This window comes from Chlorocebus sabaeus, chromosome 13 (genome assembly GCF_047675955.1).
Source record: "Chlorocebus sabaeus isolate Y175 chromosome 13, mChlSab1.0.hap1, whole genome shotgun sequence".
In the NCBI taxonomy this organism is placed as follows: Eukaryota; Metazoa; Chordata; class Mammalia; order Primates; family Cercopithecidae; genus Chlorocebus; species Chlorocebus sabaeus.
Genome location: NC_132916.1, coordinates 16,439,864 through 16,455,317, shown reverse-complemented (window position 1 = coordinate 16,455,317; position 15,454 = coordinate 16,439,864). Strand labels below are relative to the sequence as shown.

General features: G+C 39.6%; 1 protein-coding gene across 2 annotated transcripts in view; it reads right to left on the bottom strand.

The window, feature by feature from the left end:
• IPCEF1 (interaction protein for cytohesin exchange factors 1) overlaps window positions 1-15,454 on the bottom strand; it is a 206,319-nt gene that overhangs the window by 78,741 nt on the left and 112,124 nt on the right. The window contains exons 4-5 of one of the 2 annotated variants that reach the window (XM_008007648.3): window positions 12,960-12,999; window positions 12,120-12,289 (exon numbers count right to left, since the gene is read on the bottom strand). In XM_008007648.3, the coding sequence (XP_008005839.1) occupies window positions 12,120-12,289; window positions 12,960-12,999 (210 nt within the window). The remainder of the gene's footprint in view (window positions 1-12,119; window positions 12,290-12,959; window positions 13,000-15,454) is intronic. The other variant, XM_073022320.1, reaches the window with a different exon arrangement.

Here is a 15,454-nt window from a genome sequence, read left to right as displayed (position 1 = left end):
TTGCAGAAAACATTCCCTCCCAAGAACAGCCCAACTGCTCAGCACAACAAACCCTCCTTACTATTCCCTCCTAAAAGTCAACCGAGGATATGGCTATCTCACTATCACATTATGTCATATTTAGATTGGTGACCAAGAAGTGGCTGGCACCTGTTCTATGCTTTGTAAGTCACCTCTCCTAGCTAGCCACTACAAGCTTTCATTCTCTCCTTATGGAGAAAGAGGGAAAGGGCTCTGAAGTAAGGAGACCTCTCAGAGCAAAATCATATTTTAAGTGAAATTAAGTTACTAGTGAACTTTCAGGTAGTCTGACATACAAAGATAGGAATTACCTTCTGAAATGTAATTTTCAAAAACGATTAAGATGCAAACCTCAAAATTTAACAGAGTGTTGTGTAATTGTTCTCTGCCGTGTAAAAACCTTAGCTTTGGCTCAGTCTCATCTCTGCCCTATTCTTTTGGAAGTTTTAAAACCCCAAATGTGCTATTGTTTTCACATATATGGGCTGGTCTCTGCAACAGCGTAGCCAAGAAAATGAAAGAAAACAACACATATGAAGGAAAGGTTTTAAATGAATCGTAAGAAATTTGAAAATCTCACCATTACAGACTAAATTTTATCTCTTGCTATCTAATTCATCTACCATCCATGGTTGCATGAGTTGGGAGAAGAATAGATAAAGGAGTACCATTTAAGAAAATTTAAAATCAGACGCATTCTCTTTGAATGTTAGAGATTTAGAAGTAATAGGTCGGGCATGGTGGCTCACTCCTGTAATCCCAGCACTTTGGGAGGGCAAGGTGGGCAGATCACCTGAGGTCAGGAGTTTGAGACCAGCCTGGCCAATATGGCGAAAACCTGTCTCTACTAAAAATACAAAAAATTAGCCAGCCATGGTGGCGGCTGCCTGTAATCCAAGCTACTCGGGAGGCTGAGGCAGGAGAATCACTTGAACCCGGGAGGCAGAGGTCGCAGTCAGCTGAGATCGTACCATTGTACTCCAGCCTGGGCGACAAGAGCAAAACTCTGTCTCAAAAAAACAAACAAACAAAAAAAGACAAGGTTAATTCTTTCAAAATCCCAGTCAGCACACCACATAATCTTGCCTTCATGCAATGTGAAGTTATCAAATACTTCAGGAACTTTCAAATATCTTCAAACTGTTTTCATGAGTTTCATGTGTACTATTAAAATATATCACCACCACCACCACGAAGAAAATCCAGTTCAAAAATGGCAAAAGACATTTCTCCCAAGAAGATATGGAAATGGCCAATAAGCACATGTGAAAGTTGCTCAAGGACAATAGTCATTAGGAAAAGGCAAATCAAAGCCACTGTGTGATGGTACCTCACACCCATTAGGATGGTTACTGTAAATAATTAATTAATTAAGTAACAAGCGCTGGTAAGGATGTAGAGAAACTGGAACCCTTGTGTACTACGGTTGGGAATGTAAAATAGTGTAGCTACTATGCAAAATAGCATGGTAGTTCCTCAAAAAAAAATAAATAAATAAGATAGAACTACCATATGATCCCGCAATTCCACCTCTAGGTATAAAGCAAAGAGAATTGAAAGCAGGGTCTCAAAGAGATATTTGTATGGCCATGTTCACAGCAGCGTTATTCACAGTAACCCAAAGGTAGCAACCTAAGTGTCTGTCAACAAATATGAATGAATGAACAAAATGTGGCACACACATCAATGGGATAGGATTCCGCTTAAAAAGGAAGACAATTCTGAGACCTGCTTCAACATGGATGAACCTTGAAGTCATTGTGCTAAGTAAAATAGGTCAGTCATAAAAGAATAAATACTGTATGATTCCACTTATAGGAGGGAACTACAGTAGTCAAATTCATAGAGACAGAGAGTAGAATGGTGGTTGCCAGGGACTGGGAGAGAAGGAACGGAGAGTTATTATTTCATAGGTACAGAGTCTCAGTTTTGCAAGATGAAAAGAGTTCTGGAGGTGGGTGATGCTGACGGTTGCACAGTAAGTGGAACTTATTTAATGCCACTCAATTGTACCCTTCAAAATGGCTGAGATGGTAAACTTCATTAAAGAAATTAATTTTAAAGCTACTACTCTGAAATCGTTGTCAGTAAAAAATGAAAATGCATTTGCCACGGTAAGTTTTACAAGATTCAAGGTGTGAAAATATCAGTGGCTGACGGGCTGTTAATGAGCACCATCTCTTCCACAGGTAACAGACATCTATCCATGCTTCTGTTGAACAGACACAGAAGCGAGGCCCAGAGATGGTAGCTGGTTTGCCCAGGCTGTCAAGGAGCCTCAGCATCAGGGCAGAATCAGGGTAGAATTAAAATTGGGTGAATTCTCTTTCAAGGGAATGTAGAGATACTACACTGTGAGCCCGGGGATATCTTCCCCTGCAGCGTGCCTTTTCCTTGCATCTTTTTTAAAGACATTGTTTCAAACATGCTTCGCTAAATGCTGACTCCTTACAGAAATATTCAATATTTTTTAAACTTTCCACTGCATAGTTTCCTTTTGAAATCTTCTTGAAACATGCTCCGTGGAAGATTAAACACAGCAGCACGGTGACAGATGAGTCTAGCTTGTCTGTAGAAGAGGCAGCTGGAACCTGACCCTTAAAAGAGCTTGCCCCAGACAGATGGTAAATCTTCCAATAAAGACTTCTCAGGAAAATCCTCAAACCTAATGAAAAGTTCAGCTCATCCCATGGGCCACTTCGCATTCTGTTGCTTAGGAAATGTGCCCACACTCTCACCATTAACTCATGTGTTACCTGAACTCTTCCTCCAGGGTGGAAAACTCTGTATTGACAAGTACATAATGTCTTCTAGGCCATTCCCCTGTCTTATAGCTTAAAATCATCCTTTACATGGGGTCAGTAGGTATATTTTTAGACTTTCCTACACAGGACAGGTCATAGTCACTGAGAGAAACCATTCCTAGTGTCTGAAAATTCCTAGCACAATTCTTCTGCATCCTAAAATCTCAATATTTCAGCAAACACATTGCTTTTCTTTGTATACATTCCTTTGATTTTTTAAATATTGCTTTTAGATGCATTCGATCTTCTCAAAGTAGCTTTGAATAATATAGAGATGGTGTTCTTGGTCAACATTTACTTGCAAGAAAATAGATGCATAGAGATTTGCATCACTGACTTAGAGCTACAAGACCTCATAATAAAGTACAGGACTAGAATCCAGGTGCCATATGTCCCTTATACCATGCTGCCGGCTTGCTTCAAGAATGATCAAATTATATACACACACATATACATATATTTATGCACATGCATATCTAGATATACGTTAATATTTATATACATACATATATGTGCCAATACTTACACATTTATGCACTACAAACATCAATTCAATATATATTAATTTATATTTAAGTTAGTGTGTGTGCACTTATGTACTCTGTTAACTATTTTTCCTGTTAACTATTTTAAACGATTTTAGGATAAAAGGCATTTTTGATTTTACATTCTACGCATTGGCAAATCAACTATCATATATTCATATATAATTCTTACAGCCATCAGAAATGATATTGTGGATATATATGTATCAACATGGAAATATGTTTCTATATATTACTTAGTGAGAAAATCAAGTGACAACAGCATCATGCATAATATTATTTTATGTTTGTAAAACATAGAAACGAATGCTTGGAAACACATACATCAAAATGTCTAAACTCATGCCATGGTGGTAGGAAGCTGTATGATTTTTTTTTTTTTTAGATGGAGTTTCACTCTTGTTGCCCAAGCTGGAGTGCAATGGCGCTATCTCGGCTCACTGCAACCTCCACCTCCCAGATACAAGCGATTTTCCTGCCTCACTCTCCTGAGTAGCTGGAATTACAGGCATGCACCACCATACCGGGCTAATTTTGTTTTTGTTTTTGTTGTTGTTGTTTTAATACAGACGGGGTTTCACCATGTTGGTCAGGCTGGTCTCAAACTCCCGACCTCAGGTGATCCGCCTGCCTTGGCCTCCCAAAGTGCTGGGATCACAGATGTGAGCCACCACACCCGGCCGACCCTGTATGATCTTAAATCATTTATTTATCTCTGTTTGCTTCCATGTCCGTCTCCTTTTTTTTATTTCACTTACTTCTATTTTCAAATTTTTCCTATGAGCACATACTACTGTATAACCTTTTTTACAATTTTTATTTTAATTTTTAGCTGTTTTTTAAGAGATACGGTCTCACCATGTTGACCAAACTGGTCTGAAACTCCTGGCCTCAAGTGATCCTCCCATCTCAGCTTCCTAAAGTGCTGGGATTACAGGCATGAGCCACCATGGCTGACCCTATTGTATAATCTTTTAAAGCATTTTTCAGTCACTTTAAATTTCCAAAAGGCAAGAAGTTGGATTCTATATTGTGGTTTTTTAAAAAAAAAATGGAAACACCAACAAAAGTACTATGCACTGTCCACCAGAGAAAAGAGGGAGGCTGTGTCCCCTGAGTGGGCACCTCACTGCTGTGAGCTAAGAAGACTGTCCTCTAAAATACCCCAACCATGGCATTCACTCTGGCAATGCCCAAGCATATCACTGCCTTCTGAGAACAAGACAAAAGAAACCAACATTTCCTGGCTCTCGGTGTTTCACAATTAATATTGAAAAGTTTGGAAAGAATTTAAAGGAAAATAATATTGGCAACATGAGCAATTGTTCCCACATGACATGGACTTAGCAACAAGAAGTTATTGAGAACTGCCTATCCCAACTACAGATAGTGTGGGCATAAAGCTATGACAGGGGAACTATTATTTTAGAAATACATTCAAGGATCTGCAAAGGAAAATAATTGTTAGAACACAATGATACATTATAGACAATAAATAAACCAAATACTCATTTAAAAATTGATTTCCACGCATGTGAAATTACAATGTCAGAAGTAACAGAATTCAAGAAACTCCTCAATCATTCTAACATTTAGGTTTCCAAATGTTAACTAAGCAAGTATTTTTACCCCTTTGATCTATGAGTCATTGTCTTATGGTAAACCGGTCACCTACAGCTGCAGAAATGTCACGTTTTGCCCTGTCTAGACATGTCAACATTCCACCTTCTCATCCTCCTTTGTAATACAAATTCTAGGAACATATGTTGGCCAAAAGTTCATCAATTTCACATGGTTAGTTTGAATTGTCTTCACTGAAGAAACTTTTCTTTCTTTTTTTTTTTTTTTTTTTTTTTTGAGACGCAGTCTCGCTCTGTCACCTAGGCTGGAGTGCAATGGTGTGATCTCGGCTCACTGCAACCTCCACCTTCCATGTTCAAGCAATTCTCTTACCTCAGTCTCCCAAGTAGGTGGGACTACAGGCATAGCCACCATGCCTGGCTAATTTTTATATTTTTAGTAGAGAAGTGGTTTCATCATGTTGACCAGGCTGATCTTGAACTCCTGACCTTCAGTAATCCGCCCACCTCAGCTACCCAAAGTGCTGGGACTACAGGCGTGAGCCACCGCGCCCAACCTTGAAGAAACATTTCAAAACGTTGGAATTTTGTTTGGGATACGCTCAGAGGCTGGTTCTTGGCTAAGACAATAAATAAAGAGTTCAAATAAATTAAAAGCCCATAATTCTCATTTTGGTAGAAGGCTGGGAACACGTCAGTGTTCAACAATAATGCTCAATGTAATTAGTTGATTCATACAACTAATTGATAATTAAGTAATGTAATAATTAAGCAGTTCCTTCAAAAAATACTGGTACATGCTCTGTGCCTGCCAACTTCTAGGATATAGAGACACAGTTTAAATCAGACAAGTAAAGAATACATCCTCTGCTGCTTATGTTGGAGCTAGAGGAGAAAGAATATAATAAGCTATGACTAATGTATTCATAAATTCCTATAAAATTTTTTTGAATCTATTGTAAACTCACTCAGACATTTTCCAAAATGTATGCTAATCTACGGCTACCGATGAAAGGTTCAGAAGACTTAATGTCACTTTCCCAGGGAAAATTAATCCCATCTTTATTTTTCTTGAGCTGAAAAAAAAAAAAAAAAAAGGTAATCTATATTTACTGAAACTTTCAGAATAGTTGTCTCATGAAAAGAGAAAAGTTTGACTTTCAAGTAACATTTTCTACAAGGGTAAATTCTGCCCAATGTAAAAAGTGATTAGATCTTCACTACAGAGATTCTCATAAAACCGATTTCAAGAAATATGCCTTCCAAAGATAAGATCCTCTGAAATTCACATGAAGTGCACATGCAGCTAGAGATGGAACACGTCTCATGCAGACAGTTACTTCAATCCCCTAACATGCAAAACTTCCACCATTCAGAAAGTAAAGAAGAAACACAATCACAATTACACAGACACATTGGATTCTCAAAAAACTTTAAAGTCTCTGTAATATATACTAAACCAGATATTAACCTACAAACCTCTTCAGTTTGTCTAAAGTTTTTATGAAATAGATAGTTGGGGCCGGGTGCAGTGACTCATGCCCGTAATCCCAGCACTTTGGGAGGCTGAGGCACGCAGATTATGAGGTCAAGAGATCGAGACCATCCTGGCCAACACGGTGAAACCCTGTCTCTACTAAAAATACAAAACTTAGCTGGGCATGATGGCGCACGCCTGTAATCCCAGCTACTCAGGAGGCTGAGGCAGGAGAATCGCTTGAACCCGGGAGGTGGAGATTGCAGTGAGCAAAGATGGCAACACTGCACTTCAGCCTAGCAACAACGTAAGACTCCGTCTCAAAAAAAGAGAGAGAGAGAGAGAGAGAGAAACAGATAGTTGGATGATTCACTTTTTCTAGTTGAGGCCCAGGGGCCTCAAGGCTTCCTTGAACTGGTGATGCAATGGCACAAATGGTGTCAATAAATGAAAACTAAAAAACACAAGTATCTAGTAATTTCATACAAAGAAACAACATACAAAACTAAAATAAACCAAAAAAAGTAAGCGATGATGAATCTAAATGAAATTCCACCCTTCTTAGTCACAAACTCTTTGTCCCTCAATTTTCATATTATTTTCCCAGTCTCCCCAGGCTCTAAAACTTGCAATCATGCTTATCTCAGCCTCAAATTTTTTGTGTCTTATATCCAAGCACTCTTCAAACCTTGCCCCTTTTTATTTGCATAGTGTGTCCCAAATTCTCACTGGTGGCCGCACTGTAGTCCCGGAGCTCATGTCTAAACGCCTGCATTTTCTCACCATCTCCTAACTGGCCTTCTGGTAGCTCCCTCACTCTCCAAAATATCCAGTTATTGCTGCTAGGTTCATATTTTTCGCATGCCAATTTCACGTGCTCACCTTCCGGCTCAAGAATAGGCAGTAGCTCCCTACTGCCTGCTGGATCAAACCTACATTCCTACACTATCACTACGTGTCTCAGTCCCCCACTCACTGGCCCTAAGTCACCTCTAAATGGAGAAGTCGTGCAGCCTGGGAAAAGAGCCTGGCTTTGTTGTTGGGAAACCTTTGTTTCAAATCCCAGCTCTGCTATTTACTCCTTATGAGACTTTGAGCAAGTTACTTAAATTCCCTGAGCTTCAGTAAACTCCCTTGAAAAATGGGAATAATAAAATCTGTCTTGCTCGGCTATTATGAGAATTCAATATAATCACTAACACAGTGGGTTGGCACAGCTCATATATATTTTCGTTCCTTTGTTCACATTAGTCCCCAGAATGCGCATCTCCCACCTCTACTCCTCAAAGATCCTAATAATGTGTTAGCAAAATGGGAACGGCTGTGCAGGACCTAATCCGAACCTTGGGGCCTCTCTAGCAAATTCAGATTGCTCGTTTTCCCGTATCTGTTTTTAAAAACAGAGGTGGAAATCCTTTCCTGGAAAATTATTTTCTGTCAAAATCAGTCCCCACACATGACTCCATTTCTCGAAATTCCCATGGGCAATGTAAATGCTAGAGATTCTTAATTCTTATTATTTATATATGAAATCAAGAACTATTAATTGAGAGCCTATTAACTGTCAGACACGAAGTTGCTGAAGATATACCCATGATCTTGTCCTACAGAAATGATCACTTATGGAAAACAGCAAGTCTGACAAGCAAGTATCCAAAAATGAGGACAAGTATGATAGTATGAAAAGTATAGGCCAGGCGAGGTGGCTCACACCTGTAATCCCAGCATTTTGGGAGGCCAAGGCAGGTGAATCACTTCAGGTCAGGAGTTCAAGACCAGCCTGGCCAACATGGTGAAACCTTGTCTCTACTAAAAATACAAAAATTAGCCGGACATGGTGGCCCATGCCTGTAATCCCAGCTACTCAAGGAGGCTGAGGCATGAGAATCGCTTGAAACTGGGAGGCAGAGGTTGCAGTGAGCTGAGATAACACCATTGTACTCCAGCCCGGGCAACAAAGCAAGACTCTGTCTCAAAAAAAAAAAAAAAAACAAAAAGGAAAGAAAAGAAAAGTATAGGTCACTCAGGGAGCAGAGAGAGGAAGTCAAATTTAGGTCAGGGGAGAAGGTACGTGCCTCTAGAAGAAGACTATTTAAGCTAAAATTTGACCTAGAAGGAGGGATAAGCTTGATGGAATTGGGTAGGAGAAAGACTTCAGGGCATGGAGACAGAGTTTTCTGAGCAGAGAAACAGCATATGCGAAGGCTTAGAGAAAGCCAGCCCACGTGCTAACAGGAATTGAAAGAAGTGCCATCTTTAAATGAGTTGGGCTGACAAGTGTGAGGAAGTAGGAAAGGTTACCAGTTAAGGTGATTCCCACAAGCCAGAAAGTGAGTTTGTGCTTTCTCGTAAGCGCATGGGAAAACAAAACCATGGATTTTAAATCCAAGATTTTACCAGCCTGGATTTCTATGGCTGTTAAACTTGCATATGGTTTTGTAGGACTTGGCGAGTAATCTTGTGTGCTGCGTCACACTCTAAAAACATAGCACGTGGTGTGAAAAATGGCAGATGAGCCTCTGGACTTGACCTTTCTCAATGAATTCTGGGTAGTACAGTTTGAAGCAGCAACGTCTGGTGAAAGCAAAAGGTAGACCATGCATCAGGTGACTGGATAACAACAGCACAAAACAGAAGAGAGGCGAGGCTGGTGTTCCCAGGCAGTGTCAGGGAATGATAGAGGAGACAAGCAAAGAGAGTCAATGACAATGAGATCACATGTAGTTTCAAAGGAGAATTTCCCTAAATTTCATTTCTACAGCTGTTCTCTCAGAACCCCGTTGAAGGCAGAAAACAGGGTGGTCTTAATTGTGTCATGGATCCTGGTGCCAGAGGGAGTCGGGTTGGTATGCTGTAAGTCATGGGCCTAAGAGTCCAAGGGACCTAAACGTGAATCTGTTTTTTTCCCTTTACTCCTGTGTGACTTGGGACAGTTGACGCAATCTCTCTGCATTTCAGTCTATCCCACTCTCAAAACGTGGAGACAATTACTACCTCTCAGGGTGATTCTGAGGAGTAAATGAGAGCATATCTGCAAGGTACCTTGAATCATCTATCCCTTGGCCTAGGGTAGACACTAAGTAACAGGTGGCTCTTCCTAAGATGCTATGGACTCTGCTACCTCTCAGCATTAGGTTATACAAGAACGTGTAGGGACGGGGCTGGTCGTAACCCAAGGTTAAGGAACATGGAAGGTAGAATGAGAATTCTGCTCTTAGGTGCTTAGGCTTAGGTGCTTTGAGAGCGACTTTGTTGAATCTGAATTCTTTTAAGCAGCAGAAAGTAAATAAAGCTTCTTGGCTTATTTCATAGTTGATATCCACACAGACAAGAGGAATATGACTGCTAATTAAGTATTCATTGAGTAGCCTTTTTTCCCCCACAATAAACATATAATTAAGATTCTGTGTGTGTGTGTGTGTGTGTGTGTGTGTGTGTGTGTGTGTGGTGGAGGAAGAGAGAAGGAGAATTCCTCTACATGCCATTAGTTTTATAACCATTAGTTTGCATACCATTAGTTTAATCCTATAGTTCCCTAGCCAGATAATGGCAAGCTTATTCTCCATTCAATGCTGCTAACCTAACTGTATTCAAGTACATGCTTTGCAACCTGAATATTTCTTTCTGTGTTGCCATGAAAGCAAGCCAGGGCAGGAATGCGTGAGTGTATCTAAGGCTCTATCCCTTTCCTCTTTCTAGCCTAGTCTGTCAACACTGCTGCTCCTTGTGGAAGCATGAAGTTCCTAACGCCTAAAATAGGCTCCTCTAAGAGAATCATAAGCTGAATGAGCTGATGAGGCCAAGCCAACCCAATCTGGAAGCCTGTGTGGTTCAGAAGGACTTCCTTTAAATTCTGTGAAGACAGGGACAGCAGACAGAACATATTTGCTGAATAATTTGATTCCCTGAGAAGATGAACGTCTTGCTTCTATCCAAGCTTTATTACTTCCCACAGACATGCCAAGCTCCATCAGCACCCAATCTTTCCAACAAGCTCTGGAAATGCCCTGACCACTATTAAAAGGTAAATCAGTAGGTTCTCTCATGTTATAAAAGATGAAGAGGACAATCGCTTGCCACAACTACCCCAAAACAGGGGCCTGAAATAATATGAAACAAGAAAGAGACACTTATATTAACCTTAGTTCCTCTTAAGAAGGAAGCTGTATTTGTTTAGGAAAACTCTCTTACAATAGAAGGCAAGACCGCAGACCCAGGTTGCCTTAATTTGGGAAAAACCATTCATGCTAGACAAGACGAAGAATGTATTCAGGAGGGGAGAAGAAAAGAGAGAAAAAGGATGCCAGTGGAAAACCGCACACTCTGCCAGTGACTTTTTGTGAATCCCTTACAACTTTGATAAAGTTGTTATAACTCACCAAATGCTTGAAAAAAAAAAATGTATTTTTACGGAACCCAAAGAGGAGCTTTGTGCCACATTTTTCATGAGCTGAAGCTGGGGCAATAAGTTTGGGGGCAGAGGAGCAGAGGAGTGTGCTTATTCCCAGCACTGGACTTGGATTTGGGTCCGGTTTAACCAAATCTTTAATGAACAGGTGCCCAGGGGTATGTGAGTAACAAAAATTGATTAGTGGCTAGTGAATGTAAATGCATCAACTAAAAATTTGGCCCACAAACCATATGCAGTACTTATTTTGCATGTATAAAGTTAAATGATGTACAGCTCTGTTGCTTGAATGACAGGCATGCCCATGTCATTTCACAAGAAGAATGTCACATAAAAAGAACTTTCCTGGCTTATAAGCAACTCCTAAGTACTTTTCCCTTCATTGATTAAAGGCCATCCAATGCTGATTTCCACAGTGCCACAAAGAGACTCTCACTGTCCTGAGAGCAGCAATGAAACCTCACCAGGGCTTGTGGAGAGCATTCCTCCTCGGAAACGCCTCCTCATTCAACGTTCAACAACAACGTCATTTTCAACAGGATTCAGGTCATGAAAGATCAGCACGCTTTCTAACAATCACTTTATTTCCAGCCATTTTCAACAGAAAACTAGCCTGGGAAGCAGATCACAACAGTATACTGACTTTTTAAGGAATAAACTAGGCAATTATCTTTTCAAATGTTGTCTAAGCACGACTAGTTTAATGCCATTACAGAGCACACCAGGGGACAAGAGGTGACTGTCGCCAATGCAAAGCTGGCATAGGGGTTAGTGATTCCAAAGCAACCCATCTGATAAAGCAGGTCAGGGGGAAAGAAGGGGAAGAAGAAAGTAAAGGAGGAGAAATTGAAAAAGCTTCTCTGAACTGAATCAATTGATACCCTTGTAGGTCGTGAAGCTGAGTCTCCTTTTAGTAGAGAGACCTTAACTATGTAAAGGTGCCATGTTACGTGATGCCCACATATATCCTGAAACTATTACAATCCCTCGTGGAATCGTAACATTATACCAGAACTTAAAAGTCTCCTTTAGCAAGGATGTAAACGTCGACACTCCCTTCCTCCCCAACCAGAGTAGTCACACAGGATGGGTTTCTTCTCCATAAAACACAATAGCATAACCTACATATCTACTGGACCAGAAATGGCTTCTATAACTTATTTGTTTATTTACTCCGCTCCAATTCCCAGAAATCAAAATTAACTTTCCCATAGGGATCACCTGATCCCTTTAACGTGCCCCTCATTAAAACGGCTGGGAAGAGGAGGAAGAAAACAGACTCACCATTTGATTGCTATACCAGTACAGTGACGACCCCTTCAGTATCACCCAGAACTTTTTCCATTTGTTGCTTAGGAAACTTCCCTTTTCCTTTTTCTTATACAGCCACCCTTGGCAGTCAGCATGGCCCAGATCTTTACACGATATCCTCCTCCGACTCATCGTGAGAAAACCTGCAATGATTACATGAAGAGGTAAAGTATTACCCTGATTTGGTAGGTAAGGTATTATCCTGATTTATGTGACAGAGTGAAAGGCAACTTTTCATTGTTAACCCCACAGGGAGCTGGATTTTTCACCAAGATTTATGCAAAGCCTATGCAAAACCAATGCAAAGAAAAAAAAAAAAAAAGCCATGTGTCTGTTTTATTTTTAAACATTCGTTTGATGCTTAGAAGGTATAAGATACAGCCAAAGAAACAGCGCAGCGGGGCTGATATGCAAGTATTAGTCTAAGAATAGTATTCACCAAGAATAAGTTGAAAATAATTAAAATCGTAAGGCTGGCAGGCATATCAGTGCAGTAACATCGTTCCTCTCAACAATAACAGCCATAGTTATGCAATAGATGTTGAAGGGTTAATGCCCACCTCAAAACACAGCTACTTCCCGACTCACTGCCAGTTTTTCTAAGCTCTTTCGACATACCACGAGGGATTAATCCAAATGAACAGCATTTCGTCATTTCTTAAAATCAATTCAACAATAACCAAACAATCTGCCGTCCACCTCCTCATATTAGCATTAAGAGACAAAAATCTGATCCCAAGGAAGGCATCCCGGAGGAAAGCCACACTCAACGCACATAAAAAGGAGATAAAGAAACAAAAGAGATCTAATTACCTTGAGTTTTCCTCCTCGGCTTCTGACGCAAGGGAACCTGCTGAAAATGCAGGAAGGAAAGAAAAGAGGAAATTTCTGATTGTGTTGTAACATTTGTAAAGAGAGAAGGAGGGAGGAGGTGGCAGTGTTTATGAGCAGGATGGAATCTAAAAAAAAAAAAAAAACCTCTCCAGGCAGAGCTAACGGGGAGCTACTAGCTGAGGCACAAAATGTGCTAATTAGAATCAATATACATTGAGCTGAACCTGAAAAAAAAAAAATGTCACAGAGCATTTATCACTAATGTTTCCTGTTCCCACCCACTAGGCTGCTCTCTCGCTACTACTTTAGTTATGATAGCACAGTGTTCACGGAAGTTTTAAAAATCAAAAAATATTTCCCCTCTTGTGTTTTTGTGAGAGAAGGAAAAATAGATCTGCTTCTTTTGCAATTTCTAAATAACAATGATTATTCAGATCAACCTGGAGGATAATTGCTACAATCTCAAAATATTAGAGTCACTTGACTATTCCGTTCATAGTCCTGCTCCCACATAGGGTTACACCTAAACCACATGAATTAAATATCCCAGAAAATGAAATTCCACAGCCTCTTTTGAGAGTTCAGTAGCAATCAACCCTCCTTATCAGGAAATTCTTATTTACAGAATTGTATTGAAATATCTCTGAATATTCCTCACGTTTTATGGAAGATAAATTAGCAACCACCTACTATTCTGTACTAGCTCTTCAAATCAGACATAAGACAATATATATGAAATATACATGTTTTCCACAATACATTTTAAACAAACATACAATCAGACTACCAGCAAAAATAAAAAATATTTTTAAGTATTTTCAAATATGTGTATGTCTGTGTGTGTGTATGTGTGTAGAGGGAGAAAAACAATTTTGCTTAAAGAAGTTTTGTTTTTTCTTTACAAATATCTAAGCTGAATTGATTTAAATTTGAAAGATAACCTTTTCTGTTAACAGGTAGAGAACTCAGGGGGAAAAAAGCATAAAAATGAAAAGCAGTTCTAAATTTGGTATGCAATTTTAGTACAGCACTTTATAATGTTTTCTAGAGATGCCTGGCTTATATTCTATATATCTAACTATTGATCTCATAGCTATTGTATATGGTTCTACTGTATGTTTGAAGAAGGGATATGACAGTGAAAAGAGGAGAGGGTCTTTAAATCCAGAGGCCTGGAACCAATTCCTGGCTATTATAATTAGTAGCTGTGCCACCCAAGAAAATAGTACCCTCTGAATCTGCTTCCTCATTTATAAAATGAAGACACTGATAATAATTCTAATCCTATAGGTCTTATAAAGATTTGACAAGATTTATTTGTGAAAATCCTCGGAGAACTAAACAACATTCCTTTATGTGAGTATATGTAATATAATATTATATCGTTGACATAAACAAATACTTTAATAAACAGAAAAAAATCATGATTTTTATAAGTATGATTTATGTTTCCTTCAGCAATTATAATGAAGCTAAAGTGTCTAAATTATATTTCCTGGGAAATATAGATCCCAAGAAATACTGCACTGACATTTCATCTGACGAATGTTACAGTAAAATTTATCCCCCCCAAAATTAATCATCCATAAAGATGGCAATAATTGCCTTAAATTTTAAGCAAAGATAGATATGTTATAATCATGGCATGTTACTAAAATCCAGGCAAGTTATCATGAAAAGGACCTAGTCTCAGCCTCACTTCACAAATATCTCCCACACTGACCTGTCTTGTGTTCTAAAGTTCCCGTCATTCCCTCAAATCGTCTCCTGGGACCTTTTTTTGATATGCCAATTCTCTGAGATCAGTAAAACCCAACTAGTACCTATTGGCAAAATAGTTTTGCCCAAATATGTATATTATTTGAGTGGCTAAATTTTAGCTGAGAGCCAGGACTAAGGACAAAGAAGAGAATACGTGAATTTAGATGCTGGGTAAGATTTGGGAAATCTGGGGTCCAGGAGTTCCTAGGGGGCACTTAAGACAAACCAAGAACCAATTGTCAACAGTCATTCCTAGAGTGCTCAGGCCCCCAATGAACAAGATGAAATTACATTAGTTCAAACAAGAACAGCAGCCTTCAGATGAACAAATGAACAAATGAGAGAAAAGCCCCTGGAGGGCAGCAATGGGATCAGCCAAGGCAGAGAGGAAGTGATGCTCCTTCCATCACTCCCAGCTGGGTACCAGTGAGTATTCTCTACCCATTCGTTGTGAGCACCCAGTGGGACTGGAGACTTCCGGCTCCACCTTCAAACCTTAGGGCTACTTCCAGGGAAAGCCCCAAAATGTGAGCTTTGTCTTAATTCTGCCCAAGACCAACCCTTGATCTACACCATGTTCTTGTGCCTAGGATGGGATGAGAACAATACCTCAAGCAGAGCGGGCACCCAACTCAAAGAAAGTCTTTTTTTTTTTTTTTTTTTTTTTTTTTTGTAGAGAGGGGAGCTTAGTTATTGAGTCATTGAGTCACCCC